The sequence below is a fragment of the Triplophysa rosa genome, linkage group LG13, assembly GCF_024868665.1.
Source record: "Triplophysa rosa linkage group LG13, Trosa_1v2, whole genome shotgun sequence".
In the NCBI taxonomy this organism is placed as follows: domain Eukaryota; kingdom Metazoa; phylum Chordata; class Actinopteri; order Cypriniformes; family Nemacheilidae; genus Triplophysa; species Triplophysa rosa.
Window position 1 is genome coordinate 19,005,526 of NC_079902.1, and position 22,086 is coordinate 19,027,611.

Sequence of the window (22,086 nt, forward strand, 5' to 3'; positions counted from 1 at the left end):
CGCACACAGTGAAAAGATTGAACAAATCGGATGGATATTGTATTATACATTTGACTAGCACATCTTCGGCAACACAAGCAGGGTTCCTGAACCTCTAACAGGATAAATGTGTGTGTTAATGGCTGTGAGAATGTAGGTCTCATTAGCTCGGCCGGCCTTGTCCAGCACTGAGTTTCATCAGCCTACAGGTAACTAATGGAGACCTGGAGGTCAGGAAGTCAGAAAATCATTAATATCTCATTAATAATGCAGAGGAGGGGGGCATTGTGGCTTCACTGCTATAGAAGATAGAGGAGAAAGCAAGGGTGCAGATGGAATGATATGGTTGGAGGTGAACTGGTAGGGCTTATATTGGGGAGTACAAGACAAAATGATGGGGGAAAATGTGAAATGTGTAGTCAGTTAAACTCTACCATATCAGATAAATCAAACCAACCAGAAAAAGAGTATGTGAAAGGAGCCATGATGAATGAACCGTTGTGTTCTCAGTGCTACAGTAGATTTTCAATATACTGTAGCAACTTGCATTTCAGTCTGTTGATCATAAAATCTATTATGCAGCTTTAGAAGATTAGATTTAAAGTCACAAGTGGACTTCTTTTTTAATACCTTTACACTGACAATGAATTTCTTAGTATTTTTGTCTGTTTTTCCAGTACAAAATTTTTTACAAACAAGATGCTTACTTGACAAGGAAAGTGACCTAAGATGTTAAAGTGATAGTTCACCCAAAAACAGAAATTCATTTATTCGCCCTCTTGTCATTTCAAACCTGTATGACTTTCTTTCTTAGCAGAACACAAAAGATATTTTGAACCGGTACTCATTCACTTCTATTGTACGGGCACAAAACCAGTTCCAGTGAATGGGTGCCGATTAACAACATTCTTCAAAATATTTTCTTATCTGTGTTGTGCAGAAGAAAGTCAAACAGGTTTGAAACGACAAGAGGGTTAGTAAATGATGACAGAATTTTCATTTTTGGGTGAACTGTCACTCTTGTTTTCTGAAAAGAAAATATAAAAATTAAGTGTATGCTTAAAACAAGCAAAACTTTGCACCAACGGGGTCAAAAACATACTTAACAAAGAGGTAAACCTTTAGTTTATTCCTTTATTCCTTATTTTTCAGAAAACAAGACTCAATACCGTAGGTCATTTTGCCTTTGAAGTAAAATGTATCTTAATTTGACAGTTTTTAGATATTTGTACTACTGCAAAATAAGACAAAAATACTACTTTGGAAATTCACTTTTATCTTTGGCATGTCTTCATGTTTTTTGGGACTCACATGATACAGTAGCTAGTCCACTCTTGAAAATACACCCTTGTGTTCCACAGAATAAAGAATAATACATATATAAATGTACAGTATGTTTTTCACATACATTTTATCACAGTATAAATATAAATATATAATATTTGAAAACACAAATGACCGCCTGCCATCCAAACTTAATTTAAGCATCTTTAGACACCACCGATTTTGTCTTAACATCCCACAGGTATGCAATATAATGTTGGTGGGCAGAATCACCACTGGTCTGTTTCACTGGACAGTGAGTGTGGTCTTCTTTACATTGATGTGTAATGTACAGGAATGCTCTGAGACATGAGACAGTATTTGCTCAGACTCATTTCTGAATCTCTGCCATTTTCACTTGACATTTTGGACCATTATTACCTGTCTGACATTTGAGGACGAGAACAACGTGTCTATGAAAAGTTGATTACATAATGGTCTGTCCGCCTGCACGTCTTGTTTACACCTGAGGAGTGACTAATATAGACGGAAGCAATTAATATAGTCGACTTTCAATTCACACAATTAATGCTACACACAAAGGTCTCAGCTCCATTACGCAGAGTAAATATGTGAAATGAGTCTGAGTACAAGCGCAAGGGGAACACGGACACTGTGGTAGTGTGTTTCAGGATCTGCAGGAAGAGGAACACTGATCTTAGATCAGCAGGTTGTGAGATTTTTCAAGATAAAACAGAAAAACTGTAAAACAAATGCATGCTGGGTATCCAACAGGAGAACACGTTATACTATTAAATAAAATATGGTAAACTATATTACTAGGAAATATCATGTTCTCAAAAGGGTGGGAATTAGGTTAATGACAGCTGATTGGTGGATTGGAATAAGTAAACTCAGGGTGTTTTTAATATTTTCCTATTGTTCAATATTTGTTAGATCTATACTACTTACAGCTTTATTAACATTCTCATTCTTATTAAGAATACTGTGTTTATTTATTGTATCTTTTTCATATCAGTTTGATAAAGAGTGTTAAAATTAAGTTTGGTAATTTATGTTTATTTTATTTATGGTAATGCACCAGTACACCAAGACAAATTCCTTGTACATGTAAACCCAGACTACTTGGAAATAAGGCGATTCTGATTTTTTATTTTTTTGCCCATTTCAGTCGAGGGCAGACAGCTCATCAGACCAGTTCTCCAAACAAGCAAAAATCCATTCACAAATACAGCAACTTCCACGCAGAGACTAGTAAACTGAATTATTTTAGTTCCACAACATTCACAAACACACAGCGGTTCTTGACTGGTTCTGCTTCAGGACACAGGTGGCAACCAAAAACCGTACCAAAATTGTTCATTGTACAAAAATCTCAGTTTCTCTCAATTTATTAAGATACTATTTAGTGCATAGTCCAAACAAGGGGCGGAGCTACGGGTGGGCCTAGGCCTACCCAGATTGACAGCTGGCCCACCCAGTCAGAGCCAAGAAAATGATTTTTAATACTATATTAAATATTATTTTTACCCTCGATTCTGAAGTTTGTATAAATTAAATAAATACATTTGAATTGTTTGTTTATTAATAATCTTAATAATAATAATAAGAAGAACTTTATTTAGAATGTGCTCACACGACGTCAGTTACGTTACGGCCCTTACGCTGCGTGCTAATATCGCTGTCTGTAGATTCTCTTTCTATGAATATGTAAACATGGCTATCCATGCGACAGTAATGGCAGTATGCGTGCTTCAGCCTCCACTGATATTCTCACTCCACCGGCTTCCAAATGAGAAAATCGAAATCGTCCACCTCAAGATCTGTCATATAGCTGATCGCAGTCCGCGTGCGCTTGTCACCAGATTTCAGTCTATTTATTCGCTCTCTTTGTTTTGGCTTTAGGTTTCGCCGTTAGGTTACGTAACCATTACGGATTTCCCCTTGCATATCGCGGACTGCTCTTTGGCTCTGACTCTCGCCTGGCCCTGACCTCGGTCCTGAACTGTCCCCTGGTTTCGCTCGTGCGGTGATTTCGCACCTATTTAACCTCTGACTCTGCATTTTCCCTCCGACCGCTTTCTGGTTATTCATCCCTGCCTCAGCCGTGTTGGTGGCTCGAATGTTAAAGTTCGTTTTCAATAAAGCATTATTTTATGATTTCATTATGATATGATTTCTTCACTTCTCTATAGGTCCGCTATGTTAAATTCCTTTGTTGGTACACTAAAAGTGTTTAAAAAAAATTATAAATGAAATGCATCAAGATCTAAATTAGCTATTACATTTGTTGTAAATTAACTAAAATTTTTAAATACAAAAAGAAAAGAAAAAAATACATTACATTCACTTGGGTATAAGTTATAACTATTATTTACAGTAAATTACGCTTTGAGGTTTAATTACACTAGGCCTTGTGTAAGTAAAAAAATAATATTACCACCACAGACTTTACTAATGTATGGGATTCATGAGTGATTCATTTCTTTTTTGTAAAGTCTTTTTTGGTTATTTTTAATTCATTATTGTAGCTGCCTACATGTGTATCTGTTTTTTTCAATCCATGTGATCAACTTTATTTAGATAAATGGGTTGGTGGGTACAGTTTTGTCTTATTCTTATCTGTCGTTCTATAGGCCTACAAACTAGAATAACGTATTGCTAGATTGAATAACAACAATTGAACTTGCCATACCAACATTAAGAGAATTGCATTTGACGCCACAGTGGGACAGAACACCGGTCCATCCAATTTTCTTAAAAATTACGCCGTTGAAAGTGTGATGCGAATTATTCCGGCCCACCCACAATTTTACAGGCCCACCTATCATATACTTTCTGTATCCGCCTCTGGTCCAAACAACATTGCAATGTCCTAAAAAACTGAAAATTGGAATAGAACTTGGAAAATCTACTATATTATACAGTAAATTCAGCAAAGGTTGATTGACACATAAACTTGTATTTACATCTAATCTATTAGCAGACACATTTGTCTAAAGTGACAATTGAGAGAGCATTTAACGTTTTGTCAATGAGCTAACAGTAAAGTCTACAAATCTATGTTTCCAAGCATAGTCTGGGTTTTTACCTTTTTATCTTTGGCATCTACCTAGTACAGTCAGATACAGTGTATTATCTGCATTTAGCACAGTTTATTCCTTTGTTTTCAGAACAGAAACAGCTCTAAAGCAAAGAAGATGGACAACATCCTTACACATCTGCAGGATTATGCACACCCCACACATCAATTTTGGCATTTCCGAAACCTTTCTGAAAGGGCTGTGTGTTGCCCACATGCAGCCCTGATGCCCGTAGTAAACTGATCTGTACTCAGACATCTCCTACTCTCTCTTCCTGTATTCTGAGACACCAGCCACTGACCAAAAGACCTGAATAAAACACCGCTGATGGAACGAACAGCCGCTCTATATTTTCACTTCGACAGTCTTGCACAAATGCACAAACCAATACGATACAACGACAAACACATAACACATCATCACACAGCCCACAAATGCAAAAAGACGATCAGCTAAGAGGAAAATTCAGGGAAAATAGTTGGAGGAAAAAGGGCAAAAATTTGCTCTTACACCTCGTCACATTCTTTTGTCTCTCGCTTTTCTTTCCTTGACTCCCGGAGAGCGAGCGAGCGAGACATGCCATGCGAAAGTGAGCAAAGTAAACTTTCAAGAAGAAAGCAGCGAGAACTCAACGCGTGGGAGAGAGAGGAGACGCGATGTTATTTATATATTTCTGTTTATCTGTTTTTCTGTCATTTATTCCGAATGCTGTGTTTGAAACACCCCCTAGGACGAAAGGAGACAGGAGAAAAGGAAATAACAGTGGCACAGCTGCGGAAAACGTTCGGGGACCCGTGATAACCGAAGAAAATATGCAATATAGAGAGAAATTGTGAGGTTATAACCGATTTTTCACCCACCTTTTTTTCCCCATCACATTTTATCTTAGATGGAGTGATCCGTGATGTAGAAAAATGACTGCAGAACTGATCTAATACGTTTCTGATTTTACCTCCCATCATTGACCATTACGGATTATATAATATCAACCCAACTCGTGTTTTTTTTTGTCATTGGCTAGAAGGTCTCTCTCTCTCTCTGCGTAGGTTTAATTTGTGAAGATTAAAGGATGGATAGTGAGGAGCAGATGAGTGCTGTTTCGTCCTCAGGCATATTGTTCCCCCGGCTTACCGTCACCTCGGACCACATGATGCAAAGCCACTGATCTGCTGGATCCAGCTTTACCTAAACCTGACACTAGCATCAGTTTCATGAAAAATACAGATTTTAATCTGAAGTCTCTAAGGGTCTGAGTTGTTAACAGGACAGCACATATTTCTGTGTGTTTCTGTGTTATCTAAGAGGGTCTGACCTGCAGTATGCCCGGCTGCCAGAGAGCAAATGTGAATCTGTGTCAAAGTTCATTTATGTTGTATACAGTACATCTTTCATTTCACTTAAAATTGTAAATATTGTTTCTTGTCACTAGCAAAAACAAACACTTCATGAAATCGTCAAAATTGTATGATTTCAGCTAACGTATATTTTCTTAAAGGGACAGTTCACCCAAAAATTTAAATTCTGTAATTGCTTATTTACTTTCATGTGGTTCAAAACATACTGTAATTTTTCTTTTTTTAATAATATTATGAGAAATGTTTCATTGGTTTTCTGTCCATACAATGGAAGTCGATGCGGGCCAATGTTGTTTGGTTATCCACGTTCTTCAAAATATCTTATTTTGTGTTTTGCAGGAGAAAGAAAGTCACAGGTTTGGAATGACATGAGGGTGAGTATATTATAAAATAATTTTTATATTTGGGTGAACCATCCCTTTAATTCCCATTTTTATATACTACTCATACACTCATGAAGTCAAACGAAGTGTTAAAAAACCCTTTCAAAACACTAAACAACTGAGTATAACCCAAGTATTTCAGGCGTCAACACTTTTCCTCTAATGTTTCTCCACCAGCCAGTTTTATCTTAGCTGTTTATTATAATGCTGTCTTCCGCCTGCAGAACTGCCACGCTGTTGACAGGGTAGTTTCTATTGTTCTTTGATTTTTCTCAAGGGTAACCCAAACACAACAGGCAGCGTGGGTGGCTTTAGCACGCTTACAATGTTCATAAGAGTGAGGAGGTACTTCTCCACATGTTGCTGCCCGTGAAACTGCACCACGGAGTCATCCACCCCCAGCAGAACCTCAATGTTGTACGCTCGCTCGGGGGACTGTCTGCGGGCTCGCCGGCTCTGGTTTATGCTTCGCTCCACGCCCTGATAGAGAGTCTCAAGATCCATCAGACCGCCCAGATCGGCACCTGTGGAGAAACAGAAAAATGCACAATTGTTTTAATTCTCGTTTCAATTATGCACTTCATCCATTTTTGGTTCAACTAGCTTTTCCCCGACAGACTTATTAAGTCACACGTTACTAAAAAGATAAAAGGTAGAGCCACCCTGTGTTGTAAAAAGATGTCACAACACTAGCCACTGTTTGGCGTGTCACAAGGTCATTTCCTTTCCAGGCAGATAGATGGAAAACGGCGAACAGAAGACGTTGAGGAAGATCTATCACCTTGTCTACATCACCCAATCAGCTGGGGGCATCTTCTATGCTCCAATTATGTAACGTTTCCTTGGCAACCTGCTCATGGGTAAACCAACGCTCGGTGCAGACTAATATTAGCTCACCAGTCACTTTCTTATTGGATGATAATCCGCGAGTCAGAACAATATTCATCATGCTAACGCTGAGAGTCAGTATCACATTATTACAGGACTACAGAGGCACAGAAAATTCCCAATAAAAACTAACAGATATGTTTTTTCTTCAACGCTGTTGTTATTTGGTAGGGTTGAAAATTCCCTCGCCAGCAGGTGGTTTGGTCCTCACAGCCCGTGTCAGCAGCTTTTTACTCAAAATTAGCAGAAAGCTTGCACAACAGAAACGATGAACGTGACCTTGGCTCTTTTGTGCAGTATGTACGTGAGAGCCTATAAAATAACCTACAATTTTACATTAAAGTGTCCTGACCCTTATAACACCTTTTAGTCATTGCAAATAACAGTATCTGTTTCATTATAATTTTATTACGGTATAGTCCGGAGAAAGAGCCATTATGTCACAGTAGCACGGTAACATCTTGTTAGCCGGAAGAAAAAATAGGGAAGGTTAGTTGCCCTCAGAAACAACTCTGCAGCATCAAAACCTGTTTATACAAGATGTGAATAAAGAACAGAAAGTATGAACTATTTGGACGCAAATTTCGATCAGAAAGGTTTGTATAAAAGTATTATAAAAGGACTCCAATGACTAATTAAACCTAGACTTCGCATAAAAAAAGAGTTATAAAAAATGTCCAAATCAACTACTAAAGCAGAAAAATGTTACATCCCATGCTAAAATTATTATTTTAAAACCATTTTCACTAAAAGAGACTAAACATTCTGTCATCATTTACTCACCCTCGAGTTGTTCCAAATATGTATACATTTCTTTGTTCCGATGAACACAGAGAAAGACATTTGGAAGACCAAACAGGAAAAATGACAATGGTAGTCAGAAGTGCCCCAGAATTGTTTGCTTTCCTACATTCTTCAAAATATCTTCTTTTGTAGTTAACAAAGAAATTTATAAAGCAAATTTTCCTACTAGGGTAGTCAATGGTGGCCAAGAACTATTTGGTTCTTGCATTCTTACAAGCAACGTTACAAGCATTCTATATCATATCTTTCTCTGTGTTCATCAGAACAAAAATGTATACAGATTTGAAACAATGTGAGTGTGAGTAAATGAAGACAGAATTTTCATTTTTAGGTGAACTGTTCCTTTAAATGTTGCCAACATCTGGCTGTATATTGCCCTCATCCCTCAATTTTGTGCCCTACAGGTGATGGCAGTCCTTCATCTACTACGCCTGTCTTTTCCTGTCACCCCCGTTCAGCTCTATTACAAGATACTCCAAAACTTGACCCATCGCCCCGTCTGTCAAACACGGCCGGCTCTGCTTTGGTCTCATGAGAGAACATTCACATTCAGACTGAGGAGCCCTCGCCCTTATCAGGACACAAAGCTACTTTGTCTTTCAACCTTTGCAAATGTCAAGAGAACTTATGAGGGAGAGAAAGATGGAGGAAACACAAGATGGAGAGAGAAGGCTGGTCAGGACATTAAAAAAGATTGATATCATTGCACGGGTTAAAGATTTCCTTCGAGTGGATGTACAACAGCCGATTCTGCACATGCACAGTAGCTAATTTTCTAAAACTAATCGCATGCCCGTCTCACTGAGTGACAGCCACCAGGCCAACAAAATGCAAAGGACTGAGGCGAAATAAAAGTTTGATGTATCTGCACGTACGAGCGCTGACATTAAAGCACACAGGCACACAAAAAAGCACACGAATACCCAAACTAAAACATTAGAGCGTGTTGCTAAACCTGAGAGCTTGCACTGTATAGAGATTTCTGTGAACGCTGAAAGTAACACAAACAGCCCTAAAGTGAAAACTTCTGATGCTGAGATTCACAGACAATTATCACAAAGCTGTGTTCTGAATTTGAAGTTGCAGACGAAACGTCACAAATATGTAAACTGACATTTATGTAAATCTCTCAAAACACTATGACAGACAAAAAATTGAAGTAATTTGTAGTATTCACAAAATATAAAGTTTTGTGGCAAGAACGAAATGCAACTGTTTGCAAACATTGGCGGTATGCCGATGATGTCAGACAACGTTTTAATTAAAGTGTGAAAAAGTGTGTACACGCCAAGGATGTACAAGCGAGCTTTTCTGTGTTCTTGAAGAAGGGTATCGCAACCTTAGGGAAATCTGATCCAGCTACACACATTTTCTAACAGCCAGTTCTCAACTAATGCTCTTTCAGCCTTTTAATCTTTAATGGTGTGTTGTAAAAGCCAAGATCAAATCAGGCCTTTAGGACCAGGCCATAGAGAGCCGGTAATGATATCAGTAACTAAATCATCTCCAGCGGTAATAAAGTATGCCATTTGATTAAGCTCTATATTAATGCCAACAATGCACAAATGTTTACTATGTAGTAAGTAAACTGACTATGTTACTGTAGAGGATGTTGTAATGTGACTATTAGAAGAACGGTGAGATATGCACACACATGAATGATGAGGTTTTGGAAAGATGATGCAGCTTTGCAAAATCATTTATTTCCATTTAGTGCTAAACATTTTCAGTTTCATTTAAGGGTTTAGATTTTCATATTCTGTACAGCAATTCATTGACTGTACTCAAACACAGATACATACTGTATAAGGTACTGCAAAGCATCATGGGAGAAATGCTCCGCTGGGCTATATCAAGACATCTAAGCAATTCACACATTTTACTCTGGATGTCTACACAAGGGAAAGATTTCATAAGAGTGCCATAAGAACGCCTCTTATGAAATATAACAACGGGGAAAAAAAGACAGCCTTTTTTGTCACTGCCAGATCTCGAAGATAAACAGAAAATTCCACCCACTCAGGCTGTGGTGGGAGGGGCTCTGCCGCTTCCCAGCGTCTCTGCACCAGACGCCCGCTCTCCCACAGGTCAGCTTTCTATTCTTCATTTCTTACACCTCTTTCTCTCTGTCTATCAGTGGCGAGAGAGAATGAAAGATGCTGTGGAAAGGATGCTGGGAGATTGAGTTTACACACACACCGACAGACACACACATCTGTCTTAATATTGCAATATAAAGAATAAAAATAACAAAAAGTATGTGCTTCTTTTGTAATGGTTGTGTTTGTACACTGTTATAATTTTTTTCCGGTATTATTATATCACACCAGCGCATCAATACCGCTCAAGGTAATTCGAGAGTGTGAGAGGAGAGAGTAAGTGGTGGCATTCGATACAACTTCTAACAGTTACTATTGCTACTGCTATTTCTAATTTCAAACCTCTAGAGATTTCCCAGACATCCCATCTGCTAAACAGAATATAAAAATAGGTCTGATCATTACAGTACAGTAAACGTCACTGTCCATGGATGTGAGCCAACCAGGTCAGTTGATCAGCCCAGAACAAGTGACGGATCAATAGATGGAACAGACAAGGCCACAGTGACCTCCAAACGTGTTGACATTTTAATAAGAGCACTCCCATTCTTCTCCTCAAAGCCACAACAGGACGTTGCAGGAACAGGGTGTCTCTTTCAGAAATATTCTGGCTAATAGAAATCTTGGAAGGCCACTCCGCCTGCTATCAGCTGGAAACAATGCCAGTAGCCACTGGTGCTCTCTTAAACAACATTATTTGTTGAGTTAAGCATTTACTGTAATTTAAATTTGCAACCAAGCAGTTTATGGTCCATTTCATTTCCTCATTAAAAGTCACATAAGACCTTTTTTTGAGCAAACTTTAATTTTCAGCTAGGTGGTTTCAGCATTTTTAAAAGTCACTGCTTGGTTAGAAAAAATCCAGTCAATAAATCGTAATATTATTTTCCCCACAAAAAAACACTGTGTAATATAATATAACACGATACTTTGATATAAACTGTACCATGTTACTGAATGATGACCATATTTAAAACAGTATTTCCATGTCACGGTAATGTACTCAATCCAAAAACCTAGAAATTAGAAAATACATACTAGAATATGTAATGTAATATTTGCCATATTTACCATGTTAGTGCCCCTCTTCTGATCTCATACAGAAATCCTAGTTGTACGTTATAATTAGGGGTCAAGCCCCGAAGGGGTTATAAGAAGTTTTATTTTGTTCTAAGTGCCTTTCCCTATGTTTTTAAATTTGTTTGCTTGTTTTTCAAAATCTGATCATCTGACATGCCCAAAATATTTCCCTTTGGAAAGGGCTTGACCCCATAATTGCTGCTTGCAGCTATATTTTCTATTTGGTTCCATTTGCATAACATTTCCTACAATTTAGCAAAAAGAAGATGTCCCTATCTACTGTGATCCAAGTAATGGTAAAAAGGTCAAAGATACTCAATTTAAAAAGATTTTAAACTAAAGACTAAGACTTCTTTAAAAGCATTTCATGACTGCAATAAGACATCCGGTCTTACAAAATCCACATTTCAACAGAACTGAACAACAAAGAACACGTTTATTTCAGCTATTCATTCATCTCTGAGGTTACAAGTCATTCATCATTTGTCCATGACCCCTTATATGAAGAGCAAAAAACACTTCTCTCTGCGTTACAACCAATAGCATTAGTAAGAGACCTCAATGTCACATAACCAAAGGTGAGAAATGGCATCAATCATTGTGTTTTGCTAATGAAGGATGTTGTAATGCACAGACCGGATTTTTAAGCCTTTCCTACATTATAAGTAATTTCTCTTTTCATTTGTTTCTGAAAGGTAAATGAGTTGTCAAGCAAGTCCTAGCTCATCCTCGCGAACTCTTTCAATAACATCATATTGAGAATGACACAACTACGACGCGATGATATACTTCACAGGTTTGATTTTGAGATGAGATTATTTCAGATAACTGCCACATACAGCTATCTTAACTGCGAGAGATTGTAGAAAAGGTCTTGAATAGAAGCGACTGGAGTTGAGAAAAACAAAAGGTGTGAGACAATATGTATGCAAATGATCTCGAGTAGAAGTTCTCAGAGGGAATGTGGAAATATATCGGTTATGATTTATGGAAATTCATCAGCTGGTTATATTCTTTAATTGAGCAAACCTATGGAAAAGTGACAGGAAGCTTTAAAATTAAGATATGCATCCGTTCGGGTAAGGAATGTATGTTTCTCCAAATACAAGACCGTGGTTTACTAGAATATAAACGGTTTTATCGGACGCACACGCCGGCCCAAAGTTAACTTCCGATCTGTGTTTGTTGATCGGTCTGGTATTTGAATAAATTTATATTTTTATTAATATTTTATTGCATAATAATTGTATTGAATAAACAATCTGTTGAATTTTATTGTATATTAATTTTATTAAATAAACAATTTGTTGAATGGGTCGTGTCACTTTGTCACATTTAAGTTTAGTCAAGTAACAGTTCTTCTACTGGTGACCCAAAATAATACTGGTGAAACGTACTTTTAACTTGCTAGCTAATGTAATTTACTTGTTTCAAAACTAATCTACAGGGACTGTACATGTGCCAGGTGTTAAGTTTGGGCCACAAAAGCAACGTAACATTTGTTTAGGTTTTTGCTTTAAAACAGTGTATATTAGAGAAACTAAAGAGAGAATAATGAACAAATCTTTTATGGCAGGATTGAGAACTATAATTTCTTACAATGAATCATTCTACAAGTGAACAAGTTTAAGAAAAAAATGACTAGAAAAACACTGTAAAGGTTTAGATGTAATGACTCCATAACATTACTGAATTATGGTCATATTGTAACTTTACAAAACTTTAAGTGCTGTACTACAGCAGATTCAGAACCCTACTAAACAAATGCATACATTTTAAAAATGAACAAAATGTTAGAAATTTTCCTAAAATATGAGATTTTAAATATACACCTTGATGGATAACATGTAGACTGTAGGCCAGGCCCGGTTCCTGCCAGGTGCAGGTATTATTTATCTATTAAAATAAATAGAATAAGAAGCCTATAAAGAAAGTGGGCTAAGAACATTGAATTCCCATCACTGAACGATCACTGACTTTTTAATTTCGCAAAAAGCTCCCGTTTTAATGAATGAATCTGATTACACTGCACAGTGAACTTTACATCATATCTGCTGTTGTATATGAGGTCCGTGAGCGCGCCTAAACTAAACTCGTTTGCACAGTGTTTCGCTACCATCTTCACTATGAATTGAAATGAACAGATTTATTTGTAAAGCTGGATCTTTCAGTCATTCCTGACAGTCGATAAGTTAAAATCTAGCCTAAATATTGCAAGCAAATAATAGCTGTTTGTTAATGTTACCGCTCGCGTGACGCATCCTTCTCCTTCACAAAATAAGACTGCAAAAACTCCTGTTATAATAAATGAATCTGATTTTACTGCACAATTAATTTTACATGCTGTTTATAATAAACTCAAAGCAAGCGTGCAGTGCACCTAAAATTCAATTATTTTGCTTTCACCAGCATCTCTGTTACAAACTAAAGCCGCTCTGTGAGTGAAGAGTGACGTTGCTTTCAACCAATAGAAAATACTGCAATTTTTGGTGTTGTTTTTTTATTCTCATTGGGTGGGCAAGACAGACGTTTAGGTGGGCTCAGCCCACCCCTGCCCATGCCTGGAGCCGGCCCTGCTGTAGGCCAGCTTGCGTTGTATTATATTTAAATAAAAAATATATTGACATCTAGAGACAAATGTCTGTAAGTGAATTCAACATTAGCCACAAAAAGGTAGTGTCTTAATATATCTCTCATTTAGCGCTGTTCTCAGAAAATATTAATTAATTGCTATTAATATCATTTAATATCTATTAATCAGCATATCACATAAACAATAACGTAAAACGATTAAACTTCTCCAACATTAAAATACATGAGATTGTTTCTATCCACACACACAGGTTACTAGTAGAGCCCGACCGATTTATCGGTTTGCCGATTTTATCGGCCGATATGAGCCTGTCGCAGCCCAGCCCAGCTGATCTCTGCAAACACGAAATAAAAAAACATTTAACGGCTGAAGTCCTAAAAGTTTGTTTTAATCACGAAAAACGTACAATGCACAATGTTCTGTCATAGCAGAAATGAAAACCGCCGCTTTCTGTATGTTTTCCTGCCATCTACGGTCACGTTCATATTTAAATTGCGTGCACTTATTCTGTGAATTCGATCGAAATATCCGAAGAAACCCATACACTTAAATGCCCATAAACCCTCCCCTCGAAGAAGTCGGAACATAAGTGGTCAAAAGTGGATGAAATAGACAGATTCAAGCACCAGGTGCAAACGGGTATGTGTCTCCCTTGTCCACTTGTGATGTGACCGACCAAAACACGTTGTCTTAACGGTAAGTTGCTAACTAGTCTGTGAAATACTTAACTTACTGTAAAATTAATAAACAATTACCCCATAAGTTTCCCTTTCAATGCAAGTCTAATATAACGTTAACCCATGTCCTTTAAAATGATTATGCTTATCACTTCGGTCTCATCGGTTTGTCAGTACAGTCAGTAATGTAGCAGTATCTTTCTGCAATCTAATAGACGGCTGTGCGTTCATGGCGAATGGTCATTCAACGCCAAGTTGTTACCTAGTTGGTAAGACGTAATGCTATAAAGTAAATAAACAATATCCCTGTCTTTTGCTCTCACAATGAGCTTATCATATTCGTTTGCTACATTAGAAGAGCCCTATGATTTCTGCCAAATTTGTCACATTTTTGATCGGCTAAACCAATAAAAAAAGACTCATTTTGGACCATAAAGTGTATTGTTAAATTGTTAAAAAGCGTTCCTCCATTACATATATTTGTTATCTCATTATAAGTGTTTGATCAAATAATTTGAGTGATCATTGCAAATGTGTTTATGTTTATTCTGTTTATGTAGCCTATACTGTATTCTACAGCACTTCCAGTCGTGTGTCCACACTTTTGACTGGTACTGTACTATGATATACTGTACACAAAGAATATCGGCCGATATATCGATATCGGACTGTTTTACTCCCTTATATCAGTATCGGGCCCCAAAAAAACCCCATATCGGTCGTGCTCTAGTCACTAGCAGTTCCATTATACAACATTATCGATCCATGACATCCAAGTTCCCAACTCTTCCATTAATCAATACGCTCTCGCATCCCTGTGTAACTGTATACTCCACATGCAGCAAAAGGAAGCACAATATCCGTTCTTGTGTTTTGCCATTTAAATAAACTGAAATTTTAATGGGATTATCTGTGGCGGATTGCCGATCCTGAGCAGATGTCCAATGTGTGTCATTCCCATGGCACTGTCAGAACAAATCTGGACTTTCTCTGAATCCTTGGAGAGGAATCGAATTTTCAGACACACTGTTTACTCTCATCTCTGATAACTGTGGCTAGTAATGCATGCACAGCAGACCAATTCATATGAATGAGTACACACATGACTACATGTGTGGCATCAACAGCTGTCAACAGCAACAGTAAAGTCTCTATACAGTATATAAGGCTGGGGTAGGAAAAATAATGTTACATTTATTAAAAAACAGTGTCATCCTTTTGTGTTTAATGTTACAACTCAATAATAATTTGTTCAGTAATCATAGAATAATTAGATACCACATAGGCTACCTGCAAAATAAAATAAAAAACAGCTTGTGCATGCATTACTGAAACAAAAGCGTACACAGGGCTTGTGGTATTAGACAGTACCGTAATGTAGGTTTGGACAGTGAGAGCTGAATGTGCAGCAGGAGAACCAGGAAGAGGAAATGTTGGGCTTATCTTTCTCCGATGAAATTTAATAACAGCCTTCAAAGAGGGTTATTCTTCCCATTTCCAATCTGAACATGACACTGAGTGTTATTTAATTCTCCTCGCTTTGTTGCACAGGTAATGTCCTTTAATCCAACAGCACGCAGATCATTGAGAGAGAGCATCACTTGAGACATAATTGTTACAACCCTGGTTGTTTGTATGTTTGTGTTGAGTTTGTGTTGCAGGAATGGAGGCCATTCATTGGCTAATGGATAGCTGCTTCTGATTGGTGTGGCTGTTTTTGGGGAGGGAATTAAAAGCCTGTCCTCTCCATTCATTGTTAGCTTGCTAGCCTGCCAGCAGCTTGCTCATTTATTGTCTTGGGCCTGTTTTTTGTTATGTTTTGTTGATTATAAGTTAGACACCCTGTGATTGTGATTTTTCTTTCTTTGGGATAGTAGGACTCCGAAGCCATTTTTTTCTTTTATTGTTCCCTTCTTATAACTTGTTTATGTGGGTAGGGAGAAAGGGAAGTGTTTATGTAGAAAATCATCATAATTTTCTTTATTATTGTTTTATAGGTTATGTAGAGGGAGTGGGGTTTAAGTTGTGGGGTTTTGTTTGTTGTTTTGGCGTTTTCGAAGTCTGAAAGTTGATCCCATATTATTTGTTTTCAATAAATATTCTGTTATGACGAATTTTGGGTCTGAGACATCTTTCTGTTGTGGCCTGGCCTTAGACGGGCCATAACATAATAAATGAATAATCAAGATGAAACAGCAATAGAAAATAGACAAATTAAATTACTTTGTCAAGTAAACTACAGGGCGGGTTTCTGACTGTCCCGAGTAACAAAAATATTGCCCTATAAAAGAGGTAGTGGTGACCTCTCTTGCCTCTGTAACAGAGTTTGTAGCACCATCGCTTAAGCTTTACTCTTCCTGGTTTTAGCATCAGGGTGGCTAATACATGCACTTTGTAAAAATGCATTAGGATGCCTACAGGTAACCGTTTTCTTTAACGGAGTGTCTATTTACACGGAGTACAAATAGCCCGCCTTGTCGGCAGAGACTATTTGCACTAACTCCGCCCACCAATATGTGATCGTTTGAAATGGCGTCGTTCTTACAATTTCTCTATTTCAATGACACCAATGGCGTAAGGTGTAAAGTCTGTATAGCTTGGCACGGGAGACTGGGGTTCTACCCCACCTCTCGCTGAAAATGCTCTTTAATTTTTTTTCTATTTCCTTACAGATCATAATGGCATTTGTTTTCAATAAAACAGATTTAAGACTTAAAATTCATTTTTATTCATAAAGTTTAGGGTAAGGTTAGGGGTAGGTGTAGGGCTTTAATATCTCAATAAGTTGCCATCATTTTAATAATTTTTATAAATATAATGATTTAATGTTTAATGCACAACAATACGTAGGTGCAAATAGTAACGTTATCTGCCACTATTTATAAGTAAATAGCATCTAACTACTATTTCTACTTAATCCAAAGAAAAAAACAGCTATTCTCGGTTAATGTAAATAGCATTTAGCTAAGAAATTCTGCTATTTTCACTTAGTGTAAACAGAACCTACTGCTATTTAAACTTAGTGTGAATAGCATCTATTGCCGCTGCCTTTCTTTAAAGCAGTGTTTTTCAAACTTTTTCTGCCATTCCCCACTTTGGAGGTAGGGAAGGGTTCCAAGCCCCACCTGTCCCCAATCGCCCCAACAAAATGGTAATATATTTAGGTCCACTGTCTGTCTTGGTTTGGTCTGCTGGTGCCGTTTTCTTTTCATTCCATATCACAAACTTATCCATTCGCAGTCTGATGTTGTTTTAAGTAAGGCTTACATTTAAATGTGTCGTTGTTTTGTTTCGAGTGTATGGTCAATAAATAAAGGAATTAATAGAGATGGGCACAAAAGTGATGAAATTTCCTTCCACTTGTCATATCTCTATTCCCCACTAGTGGGACCCGCCCCACAGTTTGAGAAACGCTGCTTTAAAGGGATGGTTTACTTAAAAATGGAAATCGAACCCACAACATTAGCGCTGCAGACAAAACACTCCAAATGAGCTATAGCAACAAATAAAGAAATACAAACTATAAAAAACCAATAACATTAATTTTGCGGAAAACCATTTCTTTAAGTGCAAAAACAAACACACAGTATAGCCTCTCTCTTCGCATGTGCCATTGTAAGCTTTGAGATCTCATTATGTTTACCAACACTGTAGATCTCCATCATGAGATTACATTTTACGGCCCCAGTGTCACCGCGATCAGAGACGCTCCCTGGATACTTCGTCTCGCACACTACACTTAGGTCAAGCACTTCCGGCTGGCGGTTTACAAAAGGTCCGCGCAAAGTGCATGCCCGAAATTAGTTCATTAAACACAGCACAACAAACGCAGCAATGCAGCAAAGCGCAGCAGACGGTGACAGCAAGCGCACGGCCCGCGCGTTTGTTCTGACAACATGGCTCGTTTCCTTTGTTGCCTCGCGAGCTACGCAATTAAACCAGCCATGTATCGAGCATGTGCTAATTCAAGCTCTAAAGCTCCTACCCAGAAGCCAAAGCATGTAGCCCTGGGAACGTGAAGTAATGAGATAGCATCCCTTCTCCTGCTATTCCTGACAGAACGGTACGGATGGCAGAGAAGAGCGTAAAGAAAGAGGAGGCGGGGGAATCGGTTTCTGAATCTCTCTTCTCCTTTCCCCCCACCTTTCTCTTGTTCTGAAGGCACTGGCTCGCCATTCTATATCCAATTTTAATGAAGTGGGTCTCACTACGATGCTGGTGAAAATTGCCTTTTGGTCTCTGCATGTGAGCGTGAGTGTGCGTGTGTGCCTGTAGCCCTTGAGGCCTTTTAATCTCTAAATGTGTGTGTGTGTGAGAGGTTGTGATTTATTGAGCACATGCTCGTGGCATCATCAAGCTACACGAAAGCTCACATCACAATACAATCTAGACCGAGAACACAAAGTAATCAAATGTACACAGTCCCAGTTTGGGAGCACAGCACACAGTCAACATCAGAATGAAACTTATTTACTTTGTTAGAGTTGTAATATGTAACTTTTGCCTCTGTGTCGACATCTTTGTTTGAAAACTTATTTTTACGCGAGTTGAGGTCAGAATGACATGACCTGAAAAATCAAACCCAACAGCTCACCTGATTGTTATAAGCTTACCATTGTAAATCAGGGTGAAATAAAGAGACAGTTTTGAACACTGATTGTTTATGTACCATTCACCCAAAAACGAAAATGTGACCATCATTTACTCACTCTTGCGTCATTCCAAACTGGTATGACTTTCTTCTACAGAACATACACGTAGATATTTGAGGATCGAATATCGCAAATGCGAAAAACGTTGGTAACCAAAGAACATTGGTCCCCATTGACTTTCATTGTATGGATACAAAACCACAGAGACATTTCTCGAAATATCTTCTTTGGTGTTCCACAGGGGAAAGAGTCACATACACATTTTGAACCACATGAGGGTGAATAAATGATTTTTTACTTGAATTTACATGAATGAATTTTTACTTTTGGGTGAACTATCACTTTAAATGCATGTTACCAGCTTAATTGTGAAGGACTCACTCAAGCATTTTTCTTGTAAGAAATCAAAAGATTTAAAGATATTTTAAGATTTAAACATTTACTTCTGCTGTATGTACCTCCCTTTTCTGCTGACACATGCAAAACCGTGCTAAAGTCAAAGTGACAGTTCACCCAAAATTGAAAATTCTGTCATCATTTACTCACCCTGTAGTTATTTCAAACCTATTTGACTTTTCTTCTGCACAACACAAAAGAAGATAGAAAGTTAACCGGCCCCATTCACTTGCATTGGTTTTGTGTCCATACAATACAAGTGAATGGGTGCCGGTGCTGTTCGGTTACCAACTTTCTTCAAAATACAATAAGAATTTTCATTTTTGGGTGAACTATCCCTTTAAGTCAATCACAGCCCCCCCCCCAATTCACATGTCATGTAAAAACTATAGATATGCGTGAAAGGGTTAAAATTAATGCCATCATTTTCACTCATTAATAATGACAAGGATACTGATTGGTTGGCTAATGGCATTGTGTGTCTGACTGTACAGTGTTGAGGATCTGTAGACAGAATCATTCAATAGAAATGATGTGTTTAGACATCAATACTGTTGATCATTGTGAAGTGAAGGTGACAATTACAGATGAAGAGCAAGAAAAATGGCAAGAGAGCTGTTCGCAGCTATTAAGATACGATCAGTGTGAACAGCGCTAAATATAAAGAGCTATAAACTAGATCCAAAGCATTTTGTGATAGGAAGTCAAAAATGTTGCATGTTTGTAGTTTAAACGGTCTTAGCGTCCTGAACAATATTAAAGGAACGGTTCACCCGAAACTGAAAATTCTGGCATCATTTACTCACCCTCAAGTTGTTCCAAACCTGTCTACATTTCTTTGTTCTGCTGAACACAAAGGATATAGTTAGTTAGTTATATAGTTAGCCATTTTCAGTTCTGGGACATCATTAACTACCATTGTAGGAAAAATGACAATGGTAGTCAAAGGTGCCCCAGAACTGTTTGCTTTCCTACATTCTTCAAAATATCTTCTTTTGTGTTCAACATAACAAAAAAATTATATATATTTTTTCTACTATGGTAGAGAATGATGTCCCAGAACAAAAAATTGCTAAAATTCTTCCAAATATCTTTCTTTATGTTCAGCAGAACAAATACATTTATACAGGTTTGGAACAACTTGATGGTGAGTAAATAGTGACAAAATTTTCATTTTTGGGTGCATTATCCCTTTAATACAGACTGCCTACGTACCTGTCAGTCAAACACTTGGTGCTTACAAACCATATACAAACATGGCACTCTAGGTCAATTTACTTTGCGCCTTTGTTTTATATATTCATAAAATAGAGACCAGAAACACATTTAAGGCACCTGCTGCCATTTATTTACTTTCATGTTACTCAATTCCAGTATACATGTAGTGTAAGACCCTTTTTATTTTTCACAACACAATAGATGATATTTTGAGAAATGTCTCAGTGGTTTTGTGTCCATACAATGGAAGTCAGTGCAGTCCAATGTTGTTCGGCTACCAACTTTACTTAAAATACTTTCGGTGTTCTGCAGATGAAAGTCAAACAAGTTTAGACTGACATGAGGGTGTGTTAAAAAAAATCATTTTGGGGTAAACTATCTCTTCAAAAGGCTTTAGTCATCGTGGCCACTATCGTCCAACAGAAGACACACAAACCCAATTCAGCACTGTCAGAGTCCGCAGCTAACAGTTGTAACCATCGCTAATAGATTTGACACCATGCCTGGGGTGAAACAGCACTGTGAATACACGCATAAAAACTAGACCCCTTAAAATAACACTGTGACTTACACTGAAGTGTTGATGGTTCTCTGATATATCACAGCTTGTAATCTCATATGTTCATTAAAAATAACCTGTGCCGTGAACTGTCAATACCACCAGCGATAGACAGCTGCTACGTGCAACGACTGATGTGATGTAATTACAGGTACAACAAACGTATATTTTTTCTGTCTGTATGAATACACTGCTCATTTCTCAACTGCCTTGTCTTGCAATGGCCTTTACTGCATATATTATGGTAATGTACAGTGACACAGTACATGAACTTTCCATATGCTCAATCTCTATGTACACTCAATACTACATTTTACATTTACATTTATGCATTTGGCAGACGCTTTTATCCAAAGCGACTTGCATTGCATTATACTATACATTTGTTTCTGTGTATGTGCAATCCCTGGGATTGAACCCAAGACCTTGGCGTTGCTAATGCCATGCTCACTGAGCTACAAGAAAGCTACTACAGGTGCCAATTATATTTGAATGTGATTTACATTTACAAACACAAGCACACTTGTCCATTTAAAAAGCATGATACCTGGCCTTGCACAAAATCTTGGGTGGCCTGAAACTCAACATGTTAAAAGAAGTGAATGTAGCAGAAGTGGTTTCAATTACCATTTGGCTAATATTACGGTACCAGAGAGAGCCGGGGCGGCTCATAGCCAGCCTGACTGATGCGGGTGATTTATTATTGCCTGCGTGTTTGAGACAGCGAGGAAGAAAGGTAATCAGCGTGGCGCTGCAGTTTAATGCGGTTTCAGGGTCACTCTGCACTCGACTCTTGCATAAAATATGCTCCGGCTATTCCGTAACAACGTGGCTCTTTGTCCTCCATAAAAGTTGTTAAAGCTAAAAGGTGTTACAAGTTACAAAGATCGTGGACAAATATCATTCTGGGAACTGTTACCATGGGAGTATTGAAAGTATGGACTGGCACGGAAAGCTTGCATTTGATGGGTGGCACTGAAAGGGAATTGAACTAATGGGCTTTAAGTAAATCTTTTTGAATTTTCTTCTATAAAAT

At 37.8% G+C, this 22,086-nt stretch overlaps 1 protein-coding gene across 4 annotated transcripts in view; it reads right to left on the bottom strand.

Annotated features, from left to right (window-relative positions):
- Positions 1–22,086, bottom strand: part of LOC130563861 (A disintegrin and metalloproteinase with thrombospondin motifs 2-like) — a 117,073-nt gene that overhangs the window by 28,456 nt on the left and 66,531 nt on the right. For all 4 annotated transcript variants that reach the window (XR_008964169.1, XM_057349648.1, XM_057349647.1 and 1 more), the window contains exon 4: positions 6,409–6,608. Coding sequence is in view for 3 of the 4 variants with exons in the window: in XM_057349648.1 (XP_057205631.1) it covers positions 6,409–6,608 (200 nt within the window). In the remaining variant the exon portion in view is untranslated. The remainder of the gene's footprint in view (positions 1–6,408; positions 6,609–22,086) is intronic.